The following is a 24497-nucleotide window of genomic DNA, read 5'->3' as shown; positions in this document are numbered from 1 at the left end:
GCACAGAAGGAAAGGTTAAGCCAGGTATGAAGATTTCCACTGTGCACCATCCTGCCCCATCCATCCCCAAACATTTGAACTGTTTTATTTCCTTCCAACACAGAATGAAAAGAGACTGAAATCACAGAAGCTGCCACAGAGCAGGACCATCAGCCGCCCAGTCACCCCTTCTCATCCAGGTGACCATCCCATTACGAGGCTTTTTGAGTGCTGTGCAGACCCCTGCGCATTCATGAGGTGATATTTAACAGACAAATGTGGCAATCTGAGTGTCTCTGTATTGACAGGGAAAGGCACATTCTTCATGGATATACTGTAGGTGCTAACACAGCAAGAGAAACTTCTAGTTCAGCTAAGGGCTAGCGTAGCTCTGGGGAGTGTGTGTGGCAAAGGAAGGTGCCATGTGTGTTAATGCTGTCAGAAAAACATGCACAAGTTTTAAAATCTAAAGCTGTCAAGTTGATGTACTTCTGCGTGTACTTCACGGTTCATCCGTGAGCAGGTGCATCAGCATCATTTTGCGTCTGTTTGCCCGTGTGTGCATCGCAGGACTCAGTGCACGGCACGCACGTACACAGAGGGGAGCTGGGGGCTGATCATGGACTCACACGTGTGTGCCTGTCTGTGAGCTGTTGGAAACGCTGCCGAGAACCGCGATATTGTCTGAGTGCTCGTACGCAGCACTGACTGATCACTCCCTGCAGTTCGCCGGGCTCTGCTGTGTGATGGATTGAGCGCTGTCCTTCACATCAGTGTGGGCTCCGCTTGCATCACTGGCAAAGTTAGAAAATGCCATTTTTCTCTTTACTGTACACTTGCAGTTTTCAACAAAATTGCTGACCCCTCACCATCACCTTCTCTGCAGAAACCTCCATCACTGGCAGAAACGCACAAAGCTGGTGGAATGCAATTTTACTTCAGCAGCCTCATTAAATTTGCATTCCTTGGAGCCCCACAAGGAAGGTGATGGTCTGGCTTTGTCTGCCCGGCTTCCTGTTCACTTTGGGTGATGCATCAGACAGAACGCAATGCCTCTGACACAACTGCCTGCTTGGAGACACACTCGGGTGATGGGCCTGTTTTACTGTGCTGCTCTCTACTTGTTATTGACTTGACAAATCTATCTAAAAACTGGGGTGGGGGATATTTTTCCTAGGCAGCACCAACACAAAAATAAACAAGAATATTGAGAAAAACATGCTTAGGTCACCTCTAAAATGCAGCCTGATTAACAGCCATTCTCATCAGGTAGTTGTTCAGCAATTTACTGACATAATCCCGCTCATGCAGCAGTCCATATTGTAGCAACAGGTCACCCCAGTAAACAGGCCAAGGATGGGGGAAATGTTTTCTCCCTGCCTCCAAAAGCAGAGTGAGTCACAGAAGAGCACACAATAAATAAATGCAAGACTGCTGTGACCAGCAGTCATTGGAGACCTCCTGTCAACACTAGGCAAAGCCCCTGTGCTCAGGGGTGTCTTTATCATAAACAGGACTCCCACTCCCAAAAGCCAAGGCAAGGGTCCGTGGTCAGGTTAGGTGACCGACTGTGCAGAATGCCTAGCTACATAAGAACCCAGCGTGAAAATAAAGAATATTTTCTCTACCACCGTAGTAAACAGCCTTGCCAACTCCCATTTAATGACTCCTACTTAATTGAGGGATAGTTGGTGCATAGCTCTACCACTGAATGCATGTAGGTATCTTCTATAAGGAGCATTTATCTAGCGGTGAGAGTACCAGCAAGGAAACCAGATGAGTCCTTCCCAGAGCCCTGGCTCTTAAGCCGCGGTGGACCTGCAGCACCGGCCGGTTGCTGCAAAAGTTTCTGGCAGTTTCTGCTCCAAGATCCGCTTGGTCCCGGGGTGGCCGTGGCCCCTGCCCTGGGAGGGCCGGATTCCCACCCGCCCCTACCTGGGAGCTCGTTGCACAGGGCAGTCTAGTTGGGGTCCAAGTGCACCCTGAGCTCCCGTTACCTGCCCTCTCCGGCACAGGGGAAGGACAGGCACCGCGGACCCTTCCCAAACGCCTCGTTGCTGCTCCCGTACGCCCGGTAGAAGCAGCGCCCCCTTGCCCGGGGCCGGGCCCCCTTCCCAGCGCCGCCGCACCGGGGGCCGGCGCGGGCGGGGGCCGCGCACGGGGCAGGGTTTATAGCGCGGCCGCAGCGCCGCCCGCAGCCCGGCGGCAGCGGGCAGCGGCCGCGCCCGGGTGCGGAGCTCCGCACCGGCGCAGCGGCGGAGCCGGCGGCTGCTCACTCACTCACCCACCCACCCACCCACCCACCCGTCCGTCCGTCCCCGGGGGCCGGCGGGCCGAGCTAGTAGTCGGCCGCCGAGCACGGGTGAGCGGCATTAAAAGGCGGAGGCGGCGGCTCGGCGGGCTGGCACCGGGCTGCGGGGAGGGGGACCGGCCGGTGCTGGGCGGGGGAACGCGGCGCTGCAGGGCGAGTATCAGAACCGCGGTACCCGGCTCTGCCCCGGCATCGCTGCGAGCTCACGGCTGCTGCCACCCGGCCGAGCGGAGGTGAGTGCTGCGCTCCGGGAGCGGGTGTGGGGCTGCAGGGCACAGCCATGTCCCGGGGGCCCGGCCCCCGGGCGCTCGGCTCTGCCTGGAATGTGCCCTGGGAGGGTAGGTCGGGTTCCTGGGTCCTGCTGTGCCAGGCAGCGGGTAGAGCAGAGCACAGCTCGAAATCGCCCCCTTTCTCCCCGCTTCTCAGTTTACTTTTTTTTTTTTTTAAAGCCCTCCACCTTTTCCATTCTCCCAGCTCTCCCCCTTTTGTTTTTTTTTTTTTTGCTGCGAATCCAACAGATAGATCCCTCAGTTGTGTGTTTAGCCAACTCTCCCTGGAAGCTCTGGAGAGTTCATGAATATGCACGGAGGAGATCGTTTCCCGGGGAGGCTGCCGCTATAATAAGCTGATTGAGCTGTGCCTGCAGCAGGGCTGTTCTCCTGAGGGAAAAGTTGAGCACCAAAACTGAGCAGCTTTGTGTCCCCGGCTTCACGGAGGGTTGGCCTTCCTCCCTGAGGAAGAGGAGAGCCAGTGGAGGCCTTCTCCATGCTCAGGGATGACAGCAGGTCCAGCCAGGCAGGATCCTCATCTCTGAAAACAGCTGATATCAGATGCTTGTCTGGAAGATGTAAAGAGAATCAAGTATCTGGTATATTAACCATCCTGGTTTATACTGGCTTGTGTAGAAAATGCCTTTTCCTGCCTAAAAAACCCAGGTAACTTAGTGAGGGTATTACATTGCTTAGCAACAGTCCTAATTGCAGCCCAGTCCTGGGCCCTTAATGTTCGAGGTGGTCTCCAGGGATGTGCCAGCAAAACAGGCTGTGTCCCGGAGAAAATGAACTCTTTAATGTTCTTTCCTCTTTGGTGATGTGACAACCAAACCAAAAGAGTGGGGCTGGTTGCCACTGCCCAGGTATTTGAAAGCCCTTGAGAAGGGTGGGAGCTGAGTGTAACTGAAAAGCTCTGGGACAGATGGAGTAAGGTGGAAGTGGTAGGTTCCTCGGGCATGTATAGGACCTTGCATTTGCCTTGCTGCTGCATCCTGTGTCGCTTGCACTTTGTGCGCAGGCACAGCAGAGTCCTGGTTAGCAACCAGAGCTTATGCAATTATTAGGATAGTATTTTGACAGCTGTGCTGAGACTGTTAGGGTTTAATGCAGTATGCAAGTAAATAAGTTCCTTTAAAAGCAGGCTGATGCATACCCTGTTCTGCGGCTGCAAGGCATGGCTCAAGTTAAGTGGGATGAAGACTTGTGTATTGGAAGAGAAGTACTTTTACAATTCAAATGACAGAATAAACGCGCAGACTTTTTGCTCACAAAGCCATGTGCTGATACACGTAAAATCTGTGCCACCCTTAAAGCTCGATTTTTTTAAAAGCAGTTTTCACATGAAAATGTGGGTGAGCTTTTGAAACTAGCTTTCTATTCTCACCAGTAAGACTTTGCCCAGGGACAATATTTTTCCCCTCTTCTTCCCCAACAACCTTGTGAGGTGTTGGTAAAGATATTATCCACAGCATCAGCTTCCCTTGATTGCTCTTTTAGGCTGTGTGTCTAGATGGAAACCTAGCAACACAATAACTGTATTGAAGGGAGGTGTTTCAATAGCTACACTTCTTGTATCACCCTGGGTGCATCTTCAGAGGTTAGACTCATCAAGCCAGGCTCCTCATCCCTTTGGAGCCTTGTCGTTTGATTCCCTAAGCTTGGATAAAACAGACCTGAGCTAGTGAAAGAGACAACAGGGATTGAATGGAAATGCTTAATATGATAAAAGATCCATTCCTCCTTTCTTCCTGCTGCCCCTGTGAACACCTGCTGTATTCCCATGAGGAAAATACTCTACTACAGAGGGAGAATGTATGTCTAATAGAAAAATTATTCAAGGGGAAACTGCTATCAGCATTTGTGACTGTTTCACCAAGACATACATGGGGAAAAGCTAAGAAACAAATGGCCCAGAGCAATATGTGACAGTGTAATATGTGAGAAGTAGCATCAGCATCTTCCCAATCACCCACTGCGGTGAAGATTGTGATTCAGTTTCTGCAATGTACAGGGCCAATAAAAACTCTACCTGAAATCACCGATACTCTCTAGATTTACCTCGCTGGCTATATTCTGGTGTTCTTAGCTGTACTTGTGCATGCTGTGTGGAGAAAGGCACTTACAGGGAGTCAGGGTGGCACAGGAATGAGGCATTTCACACTGGTGAAATCTCAGTGTTCAGGTATTTGGGGAGAATGCCTTTGCTAGATGCTAAAAATTATCTCAGTACCAACTATGTCCTTGGCCACGCCCCTCAAGATTTTGTACTTATTCAACATTAATCAATTAAACATCACAAATGCCTTTGCCAGGCCAATAGAAACAGTGTGTAAGTTACAGGAGAACTTTGGCCACATTTGTCTCTGTCATTTCTGAACTGTCAAGGACAAGTGTTTTTAACAAGCTGTGTTGTGCAGGAGTTTCAGGGGGTAGCTGTGGTGTATGTGTATGTAACTATATAGCTTGGGAGTGATAGGATGTGTGCATTTCAGCATGACCCTGGGGAGGGTATAAATACGGTGTTAACATTTTGCATCCAAAAAACCACAGCACATCCGAAATCCTCTTGTGATGCCAGTGCTCTGAGATAAGTGCTGCTTATACCAAGACTTGCCTGTTGGGTACAAGTACTTAATAAAGAAGCTTGCCTGAAACTGGAGAAGGATAAAGGTTCATATACTGACAGCACAAGGAAAAGCTGGATAAGCTGCGATTTTTATTTCTGAAGTTTAAACAGGTCCTACTGATTCCCAGGGTCTCTGGGTGATGCCGTGGTCTCTGCATGCGAACATGCAGTAAATCCTGGCAAGACTCTCTTTAGCACGAAGCATTTAGCATACATTTGGTTTAATCCTCTAATCTTATCAAGCACTGACATGAGAACTGAACAGATTAATTCATTCTAAAAATCAAACCCTGTTGTATTTTTCAATGTAGTGTATGAGATTTATCCTTTCACTTACCGGATTGGTTTACTTTTTTATCTATTTGTTTAAAAGTGTCTGGCTGTAGATTTGGGCTCAGTGGTGACAGGTACTTTGTAATTGCCTCTCCTGTGATGCGGGTTTATCTGTTGTTGAAGTTGCCTCGGGAGATTTCAGGATCAGAGCCAGTGAAGTGGGCTGGGAGACCTGGTCACTGGAATGGCAAGGTTGGCAGAGGAAGGAGTTGCTGGTAAGTGTGTTGTTACCTCCATGATGACAAGCAGTCCTGCTGATTTTTCTATTATTATTTTAAAATCATTGTTGTTCCTTTTGTGCCAGGCAAGAGGAGTGGAACATGATCTCTGCCTTCTTCTTTTCCACACACTTCCCTATTTCTCTCTCTATAGATAAAACAGCCCTCAGGAGGTGTGTGTGCAAGCTGCCGTTTGGCTCTGTGAATGTGTGGCCAGGGGCAGGAGAATGTGTTTCCAGATGTCGTGATGAAGTTGAACAATGAAATATTAGTTTCTAGCACTCCCTTATATCTCCCCTGTGATACCGCAGAACAGGCTGTCTCTTTAAATGATTGATTTCACACAGATTTACTTGAGTTCATTCATCTTGATGCAGCTTTACCAGGGTGAATTTTCTCTGAGCTGTAGCCTTACTGGTGTCTTTTCCAAGGGCTGGATCCTGCCTCCTTTCCTCTTGCAGGAGAGTCCTTATTTCATGAATAGCTCTGCTGCATTCAGTGAGACTGTTTAAAGAGTAAGGTGCTGTGGTGCCTGTGACTCAGGCTAATGCAAGTCAATTTAAAGGACAAATTAAGCGCAGTGTGAGTATGGATTGCAGTGTCTGGCCCTTAATGAATAATTCAGAGTTATGGAGGAGACAATGTAAGAGTTAAATGCTTGATCCAACTCAAGGTGAAGTCAGCAAGAGACTCTCCATTGACCCCAGTCCAGAATATGTTTCAGCATGGGTTTAACTGGGAGTTTGTAAGTTATCTCATTGATGCTTCAGGCGTGAGCTCCAACAACTGTCTGAACTAACACCTAGTAGAATATTATCTGTGACCCTCTTGCCTGTCATACTGTCATTAACTGACCTCTGTGGCATGTGAGAGAAGTTTTCTGAGGTCTGAACGCTGCTACTGAGTAATGCTTTTACAGTATTGAAAACCAGAAGATATTAATAACTGGAGTGCTGCACCATTAATGGGAGAAAATACAGACACACAAAAAATTGGCAAAACAAAGGTTTTCAAATTTCAAAGGTTTAATATTTGCTGCGTGGAGCTGCGGTTGATGCCGTCCTTTTGCAAGAACAAGGCGCTTGCCTGTCACATGGATTTCAGCAGAACTGGGCGCTCAGCCCTGCGCAGCTCAGGAGGCCACTTGTGTTTGTTGCTGCGGGTGACTGAGTGTAACGACGAACCCCCCAGCACTGGAACTGCTCCTGGGACACCCACTGCGGTGGGGATGGCAGAGCAGCCGTCTCCTGATGGGAAGCAGAGGATGCTCTGCAACCGCAGCTCATGTTTTATGCTGTGGGAATCCTGTCCTTGTAGCTGCTCCAGAGGGATTTGCTTTCCCATAAAGGCACAGTTCAGCACTCATCATAAGCAGTGCTGATTTTTTTATGATGGCAACATCACTGACTTGGAGGAGCGGAGCATCTCCTCTTTCATGTTCCAGTGAAACCCGTGCCCTTGCTCTCAGCAGTGGATCCTGGTGGTGCGTCGGGCGCTGCTCCTCGGTGGGGAGGCAAGTGTGCCCATTGCAGAGCAGGGCACCGCAGGGACGGGCTGTCTCCTGCACTGGAATTAGGGCTCCACAGATGCCTGACCCTTTTTTCCTGTTTTTTAGTTCTCTGCTTGCTGGGAGAAGAGGTTTGGGGAACAAGGCTGGGATACTTTCCCTGCCATCTGCCTTAAGGCAGCAGGCTTGAAAGCTGGCACAGTTAATTCCTGATCTTTGCCAAGCTCTGTTAATAGAGAACGACTCCTCCTGAATAGAAGGCAGTTCATGTCACATAAATAGTGGAGAAGGGGGAGAGGCCAATGTGTTTGCAGGGGGTGAAAGGCATACTGGCAGTCGTCTGATTCTTAAACTGCTGCTGGTCTTGACTCTCTGCTGCTTTATGGGGAGAGTCAGAGGTGATAATCATTTATTTTCTGCCTGGACTTCAGGTGCGGATGCTGTTGGTCCTGGGGCTGGTTCTGCAGCTGCGATCCCACTCTGTAAATGCAGCACGTCAGTGCAGTCACTTTGGATTTGTTAGTGGAGTGAGAGCTCAGGATCTACCTGCTAAGATGACTACATGGACGAGCTTCTATGGGCTCCAGGGCATCCTGTCTGGTGCTGCCACAGATTTTCTTCCCATGTTGCTTTTGCATAGCAGAAATTTCTTTGACTTGAACACAGAGTAGGTTCTAGGAGGTCTCTGGTTTTACTCTGAGCTCGCTTGGCTGTCTGATGTTAGAATCATAGAATAGTTCGGGTTGGAAGGGACCTTAAAAGGTCATGTAGTCCAACCACATCATCCACATGTGGTGATATATATTTAATAAATAATAATAATGCCCTGCATCAAACTGGCACTTTGATTTCCAGAATCATTTGGCTCAGTACATTTTCTTTCACAGTCTGTCTACAGAAATGTATCATAGGAGCCCTGTTTCCCCCTGCATTCCTATGTTCTTAAAGGATCTGTGTGTTGGAAAACCAGTAGCAGAGAAGGAAATGTGTGTATTAGCATCACAGGTCTCTGTTAGGTGTTACTCTTTATGATATTGAGCATGGGAGGAGCTGGGGCATCTGGTAATCGAAGCAGAGTTGGGAAGAGTTGTGTCCTGTTGTCATTCTGCCACAAATCTTGTGATTTTTGAGCAGATCTGGAAGGCAAAGATGCCTCAGTTTTGGGGAATCCAGTTTGTGTCACTGTTAATGGGATTGTAGGTACTGTTGCTGCTCCCCAGTGGCAATTAAAACCAGGGTCCACTTAATACTAGTTGTAACTTTCTTGGTCTGTACTTAACTTCTGTTAAAGTTAGCAAAAGTCATGGCTGAATTCCAGCAGAGTTGGAGTTAGGCTGTGGAGCCTTGCTTAATTCACTTGTAAACTTGTGTGTAATCTGACCTACTTCCCAAGAGGAATAAGGGAATTGGATCTGATAGGCGTTCGTAACAGGTTTATGGAGTCTCTGATAGAAGCTGAGATGATGCACAAATGCAAAGTGCTCTTTGCTCCTAGGGGGATGTGCTATCTGTTGACTTGTTTCTTGGCTTTGTTTTACACCCAGGAGCTGAGAATGAATTGCTTTTGAGCGCCGTATTAAGGTCTGTGGAGACAATTTGGGGAAAAAAACCCAAACCAACACCTAATCCTTTCTCTTGCTTGGGGTACTGCTGAACATGCAGCACACTTGATTCTAAGAATCAAATAATTTGTCTTTTTGTTCTTCCTTTTAACAAGGCAAATGAATTCCTGAAGAAGATGAGGCTGCAAACTTGGATTTAAACTAGAGCCCAACGGGGCATTTTAAATGAGTCTGAGAAAAACCCGCAGCAACCCTGGCTCCTGCTTGTAAATCAAACCTGGCCAAATCCTCCGTCTTCACATTTCCTCTGCTCCTTCTTTCCCTCCACCTCCCCCCTCGCACACCCTCCCATTGCTCTCCAGCTAACAACTCATGCGCCAAGTTTAATCTCCAAGCCAATTTTTATGGCTGAGTTGAAATGGAAAGGTGGACAGGCCCACAAGAGCATGAAAGTGACTCAATAAAACAGCGGGCTCCATTTAAACTGAGAGCCATGAGTCTGGACAATAGAGACAACAGCTTGTTTTGAAAACTAAATCTATTTTGCTGGAAAGCTCGGGCTGGTTCTTGAACGATGCAGAAAGCTGCTTCTTCTGGTGCTTCCTGCCAACAGTTGCGATTTCCAGACTCCAGAGCCAGGCTTTGCAAGCTGTGGCTCTTCAGTGCCTTGGGCTCGCCCGAGTGTCGAATCTATAGACATGCTTTTAAATGGAGTGTCTCAGAATCCAATGTGTGTGCCCCGAGCCATGTTTTTCTGCATCCAAACTCAAGTTTGCTTTCAAAGCCAGTCCTTCTCTTTCTCCCAGTCCGAACTCTTACATCTCAGCTCTGTCACTGCACATGGGCTCTTTGAGACAGGTAGCGACTGAGCTGTGGGCTTTGGTGTTCTATGGTCCCTTTCGTTTTCATCACTGATGTCAATACTTGTGCACAGAGCATGGCAGAACTGCTGCAGCATCATAGGGAGCTATAAAACACCAGCCTGTAACAACCGGAAACAAGATAAATCAGCAGGTAAGTGTTTCATCCACTGTGGCATTGCTTAAGCTGAAGAAAAGAAGCTTCATTCCTTTAAATCTGCTGCATGAAACCGATTCCTTGGTACAAGTTAGCTCACACTGACTGCAGGTTCCATAGCACAGGTTTCTGTGTAAGTGGTACAGGAAAGCATTTGACCTTATTTAGATTCCAGTAACAGAGAGCTGTACTGTAAGTAGCAGAGGCAGATTAAGTTAAGACTGTGATGACATTTCCTTTACAGACCTCTTGCTGTTTCTTGTATTTATCTTGTATTTCTGATGCGTTGTGGGGCAGAGCATTCCTTCTGCATCCAAATCTTCACACACATGCAGCCAAATTCATTCCTGCACATATACTTCCTGCCTACATTCCCATATACTCAGTTATGTTGCAGATCCTGGTAGCATTTGCATTTTATTCCCTCCCTTGCACAGGGACTAACCAGGAATCGGTTCTTAGTGGCTCTCGTCTGTATTAGAAAGCATCCTGGACTCTCCCTGAGATTAATGTGTCATTAAAGCCTGTTTGCTTATTCTGAGACCCTACCGCCTCCTCTGCTAACAGTCTGCAGGACTCTGCTTATTGAGCTGTGGTAACATTTAATGTGAGTTTCTGCATGGTTGGTGCAGCTGGCAGTGAGCTTTAAGTCCTTGTACTGGCAGGGGATCTGCTGACGTGCTGTTCAGGCACTGAGGCATCTTGTCTCCACATCCTTCCCTTCCCCTCAGGAAGTTTTCCTTCTGTTCTGAAAACCCTTCTGTTCACCCGGGTCCCACTCTGGAGCAGTCAGCTGTGGCTCTAGGGACTCTCCAGCCTCTGGGTTTCAGACCTCTGCTTCCAGGTGTCCCACTGATGCTGGTGCTAATTAATTTAATTCCAGAAGCACCAGGTTTTCATGGGAGGAGAGCAGCTTGCTGCATGAGTTTCAGGGAGAGAGAGGAGTGTGGGAGGTAAGAAACACATACCTGCTCGGATCCCACTTCACAGGCTGCTGGGAGCCGTATGGGGAGACTCACCTTTCGGAGAGGGTGTTTGGATTAGTCCCAGAACAATCTGCACACAAGCAGCTATTGCTGGGCAGCTGCGGATGGAGGAGAGAGCACAGCCAGCCCTTGTCTTCAAACTGCCTCCTGCAGCACGGAGCAGGTGTGGGGAGCAGGGTCAGAGCTGGGGTCGGTGCCCATGGTGATGTAAACTGAGCAGCCTCAGCATGGGATGGGATAATAACTGACTGGCAGAGGCTGACAGCAGGACTTGGCTTTCCTTTTCAGGGTGACAATGGTGTGGGAAGCCTGAGTTTATCTGTAACAGAGCAGAACACAAGCTTTGGGGATGGCAGTTTATTCCAGGGGCTTGGGAATTGGTGAATCTTCTCTGTGGTCTGAGATTCCTTCCTGGGGTGAGTGATGCTTCTTGGGATAATAATACAAGGCCCTGGTTTGTGGCAGACATCTGTATTTAATGATCTGTAACAGCTTTGCTATGAACATAGGTGCTTGGGGGTAGACGCTGGAATGTGGGAATCCACACACCTTTAACAAGGTTGTTATGTCGGGCCCCTGGTAGATGGGACCCAGGGTGCTTCTGGGGTCCGTGTCACAGCACCCAAAGGCACACAGCTGATCCAGAAGCCAACCCTTTACTTGGCAACAGCAAGCAGCTGGAGCTCAGACAAAATCTAAGTCATTTTTGTAGTGGTTAGGTAAGTTATTTCTGAAGCATATCAGAGCTGCTGCTTGCTTGGCATCTGTGAGCAGAAACCTGTAAGTGCCACATGCCTGAGTGACAGCGGGGCCTTATCATTAACACACGCGAGTAACTCAAGTGGTAAACATGGTACAAGGCTGCAAGGCGTGTGTTGTGAGATTATAACCCAGAAGCTGTCTTCTAACACCTGCAATCATTAGCTACAATAACTGGGAGCAAATTATTTTATCAGGAAACAAATTTTGTCTGCAATGACATGAATGTTAGCGAGGTTCTTGTGTAGGTTTACCTCTGCAGCAATCCCGGGATGGCAGGGCACCCAACGTGCATGGTTTGAGGCCAACAGATCCCGGTGACCTTTCCCTTTGAAAAGTGCCAGTTTCCATCATTTGAAGCAACCATTTGGGGGCAATTTATTGTGTCCTTTGGGATTTTTTTATTTAAAAACCTGTCACTGGTGATCATTGTGCTCTCTGGCACTTTGAGATGTCCCAGGTACTAGTATGTCCATCACTAGTTAGCACAGATGGCGTGAAATTCGTTCTTATTGCGGAGGTTGGGTGTCCTTTCCCAGCACAGAGGTTACATTGCACAACGACAGTTACGCTTGATGTTACAGCTCAAATTGTGCTCGCAGAACAAAGTGGAGTTTGCAGTTTGTTGCACACAGCCCCTATCTGTGCTGTTGTGTGCACCCTAAAAAAAGGAGGTGTCTTGTGTGTCTTAAACTAGGCACCCAAAAAGTGTCTATTTTTTCCTTCTGATCTCCTGGGCTCGTCCATCTGTGAGATGCAGACTGCACCACCCCCTCCTTCTCAGAGATGCTGGGAGAAGAGTCAGTTTGCTCAGCCCTCAGACTGTCGTGACAGGCAGCGTGAAGAGCTCATGAGGAAATTAATAATTCTGCCTCTGAGCCAGGCTTGAGCAGCGTGCAGGAAATGAGGCGTGAGACCACACGCTGAACAATGAGGAGAGAACAAGGTAGCGAATAGCTGCTGGGTTTGGGAGCATCATCCATTGCATGCACTGGTGGAGGCCAGAGTCCTTGCCTGTGGACACTGGGCTTGGAAGAAAAATTGCACTGCAAAGCATTTACGGAAGGGGGACAAATTAAGGATGCTGTGTCAGCCCTGAATTTGGCATTTCCTGACTGGTGAGTGCTTGACTTTGCAGCTAATCTTTCACCCTGCTTTTGGCATGCAATTATATCTAATCAGTGCTTGTCAGACACCTGGGATAGCAGGCAGGAGATCCTTGATATCGTAGGCTGAGAGGGCTCCAACCAGCCTTTGTCCATTCTGAAAGCAGGTTGATAGATCATGGAATCATTTAGGTTGGAAAAGACCTTTAAGGTCATAGAGTCTGACCGGTTCCTCCCATTTCCAGCTGCTCTTATCTTAGCCAGGGTGTAAAAGTGCCTGGAAGGGGAAAGAAGGGTAGGACAGTCAGCAGTGAAAGAGGAGACCTCAGTTAGGAATGAGTGTGTGTGCATGTACTTGATTTCAGAAAGCCTGGGAGATCAGTGTATACAGCCCTATCGTCTTGCCTCCTGTGGGAAAGTGGAACTGCAGACAATAGAGTTTAAATATATTTTTTAAAAATCATTTTGTTGAAGTTTTTTTTTCCCAGTGAGTACATATTTACATCGTTGTGCTGTAGTTCCAACAGCACTGTGCTGCTGGAGCATTTTGATGCCATTCTGATCTGCAAAGTGCCTGAGGTCTGACAATGATTTTGTGCATCTTACCAAAGGATTTAAAGCAAGTGGGAAGGGAAATGCAAAGGGCTCAGAAAACAGATTAAAGCCTTGTTTCTGCATTGTGCTGTGCAGCTGGAAAAGTAGACCTGCTTCATTAACAATGGTGTAGCCAGCCCAGCCAGCAGTTTAAAGCAGTGCCTTTAAGCAGCATGTGCATCTCTGGGCTTGTAGCCCACTGAAGCTGGTTCTGGGTTGTGTCCTCAGGCACAGGTTCTGGTCATTGGCTGAATTAAGGCAGATTTTCAGAAGTAAGTCTTACTCCATCCACCCCGTTACAGCTGCGTTGGTAAAGGGCGAGCAGGGACCTGAGAAAGCCCTTCTGGGTTGTTGTTTGAAACAATAACTTCTGGACTAGTCTCAGTGATTCAAGTGCAGAGCAAAATGCTGGTCCTGAGTCTGTGTCACCGTGGAGCCCTGTTTTGGAGTGGGCACACATTAATGATGCCTTGCAGATGTTTTACATGGCCAGAGCTGCGTGCAGCGTTCTTCAGCATAACGGGGCCTGGGAGACACTGTCCGTCCCGGCTATCGACTGCGCATCGTTACCAAGAGGTGGCTTTTGGCAGGAGCTGAATGCTCTTAGTGTGATTTTGCAAGCACAAAGCCCATTTATCTCTCTCTTAGAGGAACTTTATATAGCTAACAAAGGGGCCTAAAGCTGCCTTGGGTAGAAACTCCAGGAGTTTTCAGGAATACAAATAGGACCACAAAACTGCTAGCTCTGCTCTGAAAGCTTTGCCCATGGGAGAAACGAATATGAAGTTTAATTATTTTGTCGATAGGAATCTCCCATATTACAGAAATTGTCTTTCCCTCCCCTTCTAGCCTTGTGCTTTCTTTCCTTTTTTCTTTCTAGCTTGCCGATGCACAAGGCTTCCTTTTTACTGTAAGGAGGAACAACTGAGTAATTGAAATGGAACGCTAGTGAGGATTTTTTAATCTGAAAGTCAGCATTAATTAGTCAGGTCGTGTGTAATTAGCTTCCTCATCTGTCAGTGCCTCTCCGCAACTTGTCAATGACTTTCTTCTATCCTACATTTCACTGAAAAATAACTGTCACGTGGGAGCTGCGTGGGTGTTTGTCCTGGCTGGGTGCAAGTGGGTGACAATCCCTGCAGGGCTGTTGGGGTCTGAGCTGGATCCCACCTGCTGCAGTCAAGGGAAAAGCTCTTGCTGATTCTAATGTCACCCAGGTTTGGTTTTGTCCCTTCTTTTCTGCTGTGTGCCAGGCTCACAGGAGGAAGCCTGTTTGCTTTGAAATGGGCAAAGGGAAGCCCAAGGAATCTGAATGCCAACCCCAAACAGCTAAATCAGTGAATCTTCTCTAAAGAAACAGATCCAGGGCTCTTATCCTCTGCTCCTTGCAACCTGGAGCAGGCTAAGCTTGCACAAAAGGGAGGCAGAGCTTTGGTTAGGGCTGCAGGATTAGGTCCACTGTGCACATCCTGGAACTGAAAAAGTAGCTGGGCTGGGCTTCAATGCTGGGAGTCCCTGGGCAGTACGGGAAGTGGTGGAGGGAAAACAGGTAGAATTCAAGCAGGAAAAATGCATTTCACTCCCCTTCTGGCTGATTTCAGGGTTTATCTCCCCCACTGATTCAGTTTGCTGTGTTTTGGGTTGGATAAGCTTTCATCCTGACCCAGGCAGGATCTGACGAAGGCGGTAAAGCCAGACGAGTCCCCAGGGCAATACTAAGTGAGCCGTGTCTGGCTTTGCAGCTGGATCATGTGGTAAACTCTCTTTTGAAGGGAGTTCAGAGCCGTGGTGGAACTAGGGCAGGATGCGCGCATGTGCTGTCACCGGCAGCCACGGCACAGCCTCAGCGCCGCCCTCCCTGCCCTTGCGCCTGGACCAAATCTTCATCCTTCCCTGACTCGGCTCTCATGTGAGGGCACATAATCCTGGGGATTTTCCAGCATTTGCTGTGCTGGGGTTTACACCAGCGTCAGAATTTGTACCAGTCTTTAGCTAGAGGGTAGCATGCCTTGGCCTTCAGACATTGTGGGTGCCCTTCTGTTATGAGTTTTGCAGTCACCATGAGAGCAGATGGGAGAGACAGAGGGAGATGCTGAGGTCTGATCCCTTCCTTGAGTTGAGGATTTAGCTCTTTGTTAAAAAAGATGATGCTATGATCCTTTTACAGCTGGTTTATTACTATCTCAGTCTCTCTCATTTCCCTTTCTTGTCACGTGCAGGCTCTTCTGTTTCAGGATTAGAATCTTCTCCCTCCTTCTCCTCAGTAGCTCAATAAATGGGAAATTATTATGGCTCTTTACCTCTCTTTCTAAAGAGAGGATACAGATGCTTGATCAGGTCTTGCAGTAACTCCATTCCGTTGAAGAGGCCGATGGGCGAAGGCAGCTGGGTGGAGTGGAGGCGACTGCACGTACACACCAGCTTGCCCAGATGGGCGAGGGAGGTTTGCACCTACGTTTGTGCAGCACCAAACTGTGCTGCTAACGTGGGCTGAAGCTTTAGCTCAGCTGACTGCTTTTCTCTGCTCCTTTGTGCAGGCGCTGGACATGGACACAGAGGATGACCCCTTGTTACAGGATGCCTGGCTAGATGAGGAAGATGAAGAGGTAACCTTCAGCTCCCAGAAGAGACGGGAGGGTGCTCTGTTGTGTGGGAAAAGCCCATGCAGAGTCAGGCCCCTGCGTGTCACGCTGCCCGTGTCTGGCTTCTGGAATATTGTTGGCTGGGTATTTACCAACCCGTACTGTGCTGGCTTCATCCTTTTCCTGGGCTGTGCCATCCCTGCTGTGCTTGCCGTTGTCATGTTCCTCCACTACCCAGCCCTGGACATTGACATCTCCTACAACGCTTTCGAGATCCGCAACCATGAGTCCTCTCAGCGCTTTGATGCACTTGCCTTGGCCCTCAAGTCTCAGTTTGGGTCATGGGGGAGGAACCGCCGGGACCTGGCTGACTTCACCTCTGAAACCCTGCAGAGACTCATCTTTGAGCAGCTCCAGCAGCTTCACCTCAATGCTTCCCATCTCGGGGTCAATGCACGGGTCAAGCGCAGCACCCCAGAGGGCAGGATGAGCTCCCCCAAGCCCCATGCCCACCTGAACCCCGGAAACCGAACTTCCCGAACTGGGAGGGGTGCCCCACGCTGGGACTACTCCAGCACTTACATCAGCGCCAACACACAGACACATGCCCACTGGCGCATCGAGCTCATTTTTCTGGCTCGGGGAGACTCTGAAAACAACATCTTCACCACTGAGCGCCTGGTTACCATCCATGAGGTCGAGCGCAAGATCATGGACCACCCTCGCTTCCGGGAGTTCTGCTGGAAACCCCATGAGGTGTTGAAGGACCTGCCCTTGGGCTCCTACTCCTACTGCTCCCCTCCCAGCTCCCTCATGACATACTTCTTCCCCACTGAGAGAGGAGGGAAGATTTACTATGATGGCATGGGACAAGACCTTGCTGACATCCAAGGTGAGCCGAGGGCTGTGGGGTGGCATGTTTAAGGTGTGCACCTCCTGCCAGTTCAGGCAGTTGCTGATGTGCAGCTGAGAGAAGTGACTGCCTTGTGCAGAGAAGCAGCAGCTGCCATGTTGTGCCTTGAGGAATTGTCTTTTCTGCACTAGGGCCACTCTTCTACCCTTTCAACAAAGCCCCTGCAACCCCAGTCATGGGTCACACAGGTCCCAATAGGCGAGTGAAAGGGACAAATGTGGAGACCTACAGATACCTTTTACTGACCCTTGTCCCCTGGGAAGAGCTGTGGTTAACCAGAGGAATGTCAGGTCTTGGACAGACAATAGGGGTGAGCTTCCTTGCACGGTGAAGCAGATGAAAAGAGGTCTGTGGGCTGCTCTGGAGCTTGAAAGGCAGCTTGTGAGTCACCAGCTGGAAAGGCTTCTATAAGGAGAGGAGGAGGAAGGCCCTGCCTCCTCCTCACAGCTCTGTGCTATATGCCCCTCTAGTAGAGCAGAGGCTCTGGATGGTGAAAAAGAGGTGAATCATGAGGAGTCTGTGGGTGTGATGTGGCTGTGGGATGAAGCCTCCATCTGTCTCCAGGCACAGGCTGCAGATGAGAGCCGTCCAGGAGCCGTACAGGGAGCAGGCAAAGAATTAACTCCATCTGCTCCACCGTGAGTAACAGTTCTGCTACCAAAACAGGAAAGAGTGTAGCTTCTGGGTCTTTCTGGTGTGAACTCAAGGGAGTGTGGGCATTGTTTAGCTCTCGTACTTCCCAGTGTGATGGAGCAAATATTGGCCCAGTGTATGAGAACTAACTGCATCCAGCAGCGGAGGTATTGATGGAGATGTGTGTGTTGCTGCTTGGGGGACCTGCGATCAGATCACAGTCGAGTGGAAGATGCATCCCTGATGGGGAACTGCATGTAGGCAACATTGAATTCAGACTCAAAAAGCAGAAAGTGGAACATGAGTCTTTGCAGTCCAGCTTTCCTCAGCCCTCCTTGCGCTTTGCAAGGCAGCAGCACTCACATCACTCTGATGAAAGACAGGGTTGCTCACAGTTTCCCTTTGCCACACTAGACCCTGTGCCTTGTCTTAGCAGGACCAAACAAAAGTGGTGCTGCTTTCTCCCGCAGGGTCCCTGGAGCTGGCCATGACCCACCCCGAATTCTACTGGTATGTGGATGAGGGCTTGTCAGCCGAGAACATGAAAAGCTCCCTGCTGCGGAGTGAAATCCTCTTTGGGGCACCACTGCCGAACTACTACTCGGTGGAGGACCGCTGGGAGGAGCAGCGCCGCAAGTTCCAGAACTTTGTCATCACCTACGTGGCCATGCTGGCCAAGCAATCCACAAGGTGAGGGTCTGTGCAGACACAGCAGGTGCCCAGTTGGAAGTGGGCGAGAGCAGGGAAAGGCAAAACCTGGAGAGGATGGTTTCTGTTTACTAAAGGAGTGGATGGAACAGGCCCTTCAGGGTGTAAAAGCTCAGTCTTAAGGTTTATGCAGGGCAGACATAGCCTTGCAGCATTCAGTCTCACCTGGAAGGCACAGAAGGCTTGGTGCACCTGCTCAGTCTCAAACAGTAGCCACGGTGTAATGCTCCAAACCAAGGAGAAAAAGCATCTCCTTTGAGGCTGGGCTCAGGCACAGCACTGTGAATGAGGGTGGGGAGCAGACGGCAGAAAACCACTCCTGTGCTTCCCTTTAATGCCACTTCCTACTGCAGCAACATGCCAGAGACATCAATAGAGACAATGAGAGGCAGCCAGAGATTGAATCCAGTGCCTGCCTTTCCACTCAGCCCCTGTGTGGCATTGGATCTATTTGTTCCCATCTCACAAGTCCAATTCCAGTGGCTTCAACAGAGCTGCTTTTCTGCCTTCCTAATCTCAGTTTGGCCCTAGTGGGTCTATTGCAGGGGGTGAAATGGTCCTTCCTCAAGGCATCAGCCTGTGGATCTGATTCTGCTTTTGCTCATGCCAGTGTAATTCCTTCCAGACATGTTTTCTCTTTGTACAGAGGGATGGGGAGTTTCAAAGCAGGACAAGTTTGAGGAAGGGCAGGCTTTTTTCCCCACCAGGTCTGTATGACTTGGGATGGACAAAGCTTTGCTCAGTGCTTGTGAGAGGGAGATGATAAAATACTGCCAGAAGGGCTAAAAGAGTAGCCCAGCACCCAGAGCACTGAGGAAAGGCAGCAAGTCCCAGTTCCAGTGAACCTGCTCAGTCTCCTGCTCTCTGCTGCTCTGACTCTCAGTAGATCCCCGAGCTAAGGGATATGGATCTTCAAAAGCAGAGGGAAATGTCAGCCTGGCCAGCGAGCAGCCCCAGAGCGTTCCGGCAGAGTGGGCTGCAGGCAGGGGAAGCCAAAAGGGAACTGGGGCCAAGGCCTGATTCGGAAGCTCTGCTTCCTGAAAGCCTCCTGTGGTGCACGTTACTGTGCTCCTGGTTAAATTATCTCGGATTACTTCCACTCGGAGCCTGCTTCCAGAAGCAGAAGCTGGTAAATCATGTGGTTTCTGATAAGCTCTCACTCTGCCTGCATCTGCTGGTTATTACCTTTGTGCTTAATATAATAAGCAATGATTAGGATTCCAGATGGAATTGGCTTTGGAGGCTTTGGGAGCTGTTTGCTGACAGCAAGAAGTCTATTAGTGCCAAAGACCCACCATGCATTGGAGGAATTTAAAAAATATTAGACCTGCTTTTATTTTTCTCCCTTCTTGTGTGAACTTCCCGTCCAGCAGCAACCTTGTTCAACCTGCTCTCACCACTCTGAGCCGTTTCCTCAGAGAACTGTCAAGTTTATTGGAGCAGTGACCTCCTCTGGCTCTGGGCGAGACGTTGTGCTTTGTTAAATCCCCTGTTTTATTAAATCCCCTGGCTCTGCTCCCTTTACACTCAACTCTGCCTACTCCTCTTCATTCCTTCCTATCTTCCCTCCCTAGCAAAGTCCAGGTGCTGTACGGAGGGACAGATTTGTTTGACTATGAAGTGAGGCGGACCTTCAACAACGACATGTTGCTGGCCTTCATCAGCAGTAGCTGCATAGCCGTCCTGGTCTACATCCTTACCTCCTGCTCAGGTAGGCTGCAGTCACGGCTGCTCTGCTCTCACGAAAAAGTCAAACATGCCGTGACTCCCCGTGTCTGTGCAAGCCCCGGAGAGGCTCTCATGTCCCGACACCAGCCTGGCTCTGGCACAGCAGCATGCAGGAGGTCATGCAAGTCCGATTTTCCATAGCAGAGATTAGTGGGCAACATGGGGGGAAGGTCACAGGAGAGCAGGAATAAAGTGCAAATTCCCATCTTACTAGTGCTGGTGTAGAGCTGATGTAATTTCTTGGGTGGGTCTCATGGGAAGAAGTCTACAAGTGGTAGTCTTGCAGCCCTAAACTATTTTCTGTCACCAACTCACTCCTGGGCACCAGTATTCTGGCAGGGCGGGTATGAGGTGTCTTCTCTCCCAGCAGTACTATTTTTGCTGTGTTCCTTTCCTCCTATAGTGTTCCTGTCATTCTTTGGCATTGCCAGTATTGGCCTGAGCTGCCTGGTGGCTCTGTTCCTGTACCACGTCGTATTTGGGATCCAGTACCTGGGTATACTCAATGGTGTGGCTGCCTTTGTCATTGTGGGGATTGGTAAGCATGTCCTTCCTCCAAACCTGCCTGTGCTACCTTGCCGCACCTCCTGCCTGCAGGAGACAGAAGGGCAATGGTGGCAAACGCACACTGAATTTTCAAACCTTTTCCCTCCATTACCTGTAAGTGAAATATTTGCAGGTCAGATATTGAGGGGAAATCAGATATTTAACGTGTGTCCCTACTGTGAGCAAAGTATCAATCTCCCTCCTCTTTTCCCAGGGGTTGATGATGTCTTCGTTTTCATCAATACCTACCGCCAAGCCACCCACCTCAAGGACCTGCGGCTGCGCATGATCCATACTATCCAGACAGCGGGGAAGGCCACCTTCTTCACTTCTCTGACCACGGCTGCAGCCTATGCTGCCAACATCTTCTCTCAGGTACACTGCAGCTGTGGGATTTGGGGATTTCTGCTTCTGCCAGAGGCCCCAATAGAGAGGGAAGCTGCCAGTACCATCTTTCTGCACTGCTGGAATTGCTTGCCCTGGAGGGCTGTTCCTTACCTGCTCTAAGGCAGTGGATACTCTCTCTGTGTCTCCAAAGACAATATTTCCTGTGCCGCTGGTGAGCTCAGCTCGGTACCTACCAGCTTTGCTCTCTACCATGACTGAGGTCAGCATGTGCTGTTCTCTGGTTCCTCCAGACATCTCTTTCTGGCCTGATGTCTCTCCAGGTCTCCTGCCCCAGTTGATCCCAACTCCATGTTCTCTCTTCATGTAGATCCCAGCCGTGCATGACTTTGGGCTCTTTATGTCGCTGATTGTGTCCTGCTGCTGGGTAGCTGTGCTCTTCACCATGCCAGCTGCTCTTGGAATATGGACTCTGTATGTGTCCCCGCTAGAGAGCTCCTGCCAAACCAGGTGAGCACTGGAGCCTCCTTTTCTGGGTGGGAAGTTGTTGTGAAACTCCTGGCCAAAGCAGTGTGAAAATTCCTGCTCTATCCTCTCAGTTATCCTCATCACCCTCAGGCAGCTTGGTTTCACCATTCTCTGTTAGTGTCTAACAGAAGGGAAATTTAGCTTCTGCCATTCCAGATTGGAGCAAAATGGAAGGGCCAGGTCCCAATCTTACTGTCCTGGTCTGTGCACAGGTGTCTCCCAGGAGCCAGACCCTGCAGTGCCAGTCATACCTCTTCATTGAGTCCCATGGAGTTTTGGAGCCATTTGTGTCCTCAGAGCACTTACTGTACAGCTAAATTCTCACACTGTGGAGACAGGCCCACAAGGCAGACAAAGCAACATTGCTTCTGCCTGTGAGCACAAGCGGTGCATGCAGATTTGTATTTGAAAGTCAGCACATTTCCCTATCCCCTGCTCTTCAGCAGTGCAGATGACCCGGCCTGATTTAATTCATTAGCAGGGAGATGAACTGCTGAAACCTCCGTTCCTCAGCACCCAGTGTCGATGGCTCTGTGTGTCCAGCCCATCCAGTTACTGCTTTGCTGTAGCAGCTCAGCCCCTGACCTCTGAGCACTTAGCAGCAAAAATCGCTTGTGGCACTGCCTGTTGGCTTTCCAAGTAATTGGAGCGGACTGTTGCTGCTCCCCTTGTCACCGAAAGAGCCCACTGGTAACTCTTTGCAGGGTATGTGGCTTCAAACTCAAGCCTTTGTCTCCTTTGCACCAATCCAGCTGTAGTCAGAAGTGCACCAAGAAGAGTGCCTTGCACCTGGCTGAAGATCTGTTCATTGCCTCCGAGGCCACCTCCAGAGCAGGCAGAGAGACGCTTCCCTATCTCGATGATGACATCCCACTGCTCAGTGTGGAGGAGGAGCCTGGTATGTGCCTTCAGGGGAACCACACTGCTCTGTTCTTCCTAGCCCTGCCACTGGCCTGTGCCTCAGTTTCCCTACTTTTAAGCTGGTGATGGTGCTGTCACAGGAGGCTGTAGGAGTATGAACTCAGTAATGGTTGTAAGTCGCTTTGAGATCTTTGGCAGGTGTCAATACATGCATTTGCTGATCCTCTTGAGTCTAATGGTGGATGGTACTTTCTGGCTGGAATCACTAGTTGTGACATGGTGTAGCCATGAAATATCTCACAGCTCTGAGCTTCCTGTGCCAGGCAGACAGCGAAGCTTTGGCACTGTGTTGCAAGAGCTGCCTCAGTATGCTAGAGCCACATGAAATGGTAATGTGTGGAAATAACCCCTTCCCTGGAGCAGAGTAAACAGCAGGATGCTTTTCTCCAGGGACCCCTGGGCATCAGGTAACTTGTGAAGAAACAAAGCAGCTTGTTCCAGTTGGTGACCAAGTGTGGTTTCTGGGTCAGCTGTACAGTGTGCCAGGCACGCTTTGACCCTATTCGTCACCTGTTGAGAGGAGGGCAGTCCCCAGGCGTCCCTGAGCTGGAGTAAAGAGGTCAGGTAGGAGCCAGGCTGCAGTCAGGAAGAGGTCAGCTGTGTGAAGTTAGCTACAAGACATACTTAATGGGACAGGGATAAATTTTGCTTGGCCCAAGGAGCATGCAGTGTCCCTGTGACCATATGGACAGTGTCAGTGGGATCTGGCAGAGAAAGAATAGCCTGAAGCACAGGCTTTGGACTGAACTGTGGATTTAGAAGTGTAGCTTTCATGTGGCAGTGACTTGAGAAAGATGCTTCCTGTGACATCCTGGCCAAGTCACTGCCCCTGCCGGGGTCTTACTCCATCTCCTTAGCTTGAGTGACTTGTACAGAACCTTCAAAGTTTTTGTAAAGGAGAGCGAAAAGCTGCAAGAGACTCATGACACTGAGCACTGAGGCTGCCTTTGATTTTTCTCTTTTTCTAGTCTCCCTGGAAATAGGGGATGTCCCATTGGTATCTGTGATGCCAGAAAATCTGCAGCTTCCTGCTGAGAAGAGCAACCAGGGTCACTTGATAACTCATCTGCAGGAGCTGCTGGAACACTGGGTGCTGTGGTCTGCAGTGAAGAGCAGATGGGTGATTGTGGGTAAGGAACGAGGGGATATTCCATCTGCATGGATTTTAGAGGGTTTGGCAGTATCTTGATCAGTCCCCAAACCTTGATTATTAGTCACAAGAGACTGAGAAAAGGGACATAATGCATGACTTCTAAGTCAGTGGAAGAGTGTCACTGGAACAGTCAGTCCCTAAGGGAACTGCATGAGGAACTCAGACTTTTCCATCCCTCTTGTTTCACTCAGATCTGAAATGGCAAGTCCTGGTGGAGTTATCCAGGCATGGGGTTCATTACAAGAAATCCCAGCTGCCAGTGTGCTTTAGAGATTGTTCCTTTTTCCTGTTGAAAATACCATCTTTCTGCCACACCCCTGCTGTCTGAGGATGTCCTAAGTGCAAGATGTACGTATTTCCCACACACTTACCTGGGCTTCTCCTTGCAGGGCTCTTTCTCCTGGTTTTGCTCCTGTCCATATTCTTTGCCAGCCGCCTCCATCCAGCTAGCCGTGCTCCAGTCTTGTTCCGGCCAGACACCAACATCCAGGTGCTGCTAGACCTGAAATACAACCTGAGTGCTGAAGGCATCTCCTGCATTACCTGCTCAGGTGAGAGTGCTGCTCCCCAGACCGTGGTGGGCGCAGCCTGGTCTAAGCCCTGGGCTGGAGGAGATGAAATGTGAGGCAGAGACCTACATTGTTCAGATACCTCACTGGACACTGGATGGACCTTGTTGAAGGGAGACACATGCTGGGAGTGGGATGGTTGAGTTGCCTGTAGGAGTGGAGTGTTCTGAAAAGTATTTCCTGCTTTAGCTGGGAGCTGCCTGGGTGTTTTGGCTGGAGCAATTCCTTTACAGTCTGTGAAGACTGACTATTTTAACTCATAACTGCTGGTCACATGCTGGTGACCAGCTGAGGGTCTGTGGCTCTGTTCCCTGCTTAGGGTTTGGTGTTCAATAGCAGAGTCTGTGCTGTGTGCAGGGCTGGTAGGTGTCTGGTCGTGCCATCCACTCTTTCCTTCCTGACTAACCTTGTGGGACAGGTTTGTTTCAGGAAAAGCCCCACAGTTTGCAGAACAACATCCGAACCGCCTTGGAAAAAAAGAAGAGGGGCTCAGGGTCACCTTGGGGAAGCAAAGGGAGCACAAGTGATACAGGGCAACAAGGTAAGTGGGGTGTGATGATTCTGACCACATTTGGATCCAGGGCCCAAGGGTCCACACAGA

At 49.5% G+C, this 24497-nt stretch overlaps 1 protein-coding gene across 3 annotated transcripts in view; it reads left to right on the top strand.

The window, feature by feature from the left end:
- Positions 1-2405: 2405 nt before the first annotated feature.
- The window catches only part of DISP3 (dispatched RND transporter family member 3), a 34071-nt gene continuing 11979 nt past the window's right edge, over positions 2406-24497 (top strand). For 2 of the 3 annotated variants that reach the window (XM_082069558.1, XM_082069556.1), the window contains exons 1-11: positions 2406-2523; positions 15808-16744; positions 17869-18088; positions 19681-19817; positions 20238-20372; positions 20595-20755; positions 21096-21235; positions 22006-22151; positions 23143-23304; positions 23717-23878; positions 24315-24437. In XM_082069558.1, the coding sequence (XP_081925684.1) occupies positions 15817-16744; positions 17869-18088; positions 19681-19817; positions 20238-20372; positions 20595-20755; positions 21096-21235; positions 22006-22151; positions 23143-23304; positions 23717-23878; positions 24315-24437 (2314 nt within the window). In that variant the 5' untranslated portion in view covers positions 2406-2523; positions 15808-15816. Of the gene's footprint in view, positions 2524-9701; positions 9823-15807; positions 16745-17868; positions 18089-19680; positions 19818-20237; positions 20373-20594; positions 20756-21095; positions 21236-22005; positions 22152-23142; positions 23305-23716; positions 23879-24314; positions 24438-24497 lie in introns of those variants that run through there. The other variant, XM_082069557.1, reaches the window with a different exon arrangement.

The sequence above is a fragment of the Streptopelia decaocto genome, assembly GCF_964273445.1.
Source record: "Streptopelia decaocto genome assembly, chromosome: 20".
NCBI classification, from domain to species: domain Eukaryota; kingdom Metazoa; phylum Chordata; class Aves; order Columbiformes; family Columbidae; genus Streptopelia; species Streptopelia decaocto.
The sequence above is the reverse complement of the archived record's forward strand: the minus strand, read 5'-3'. Positions and strand labels throughout refer to the sequence as shown.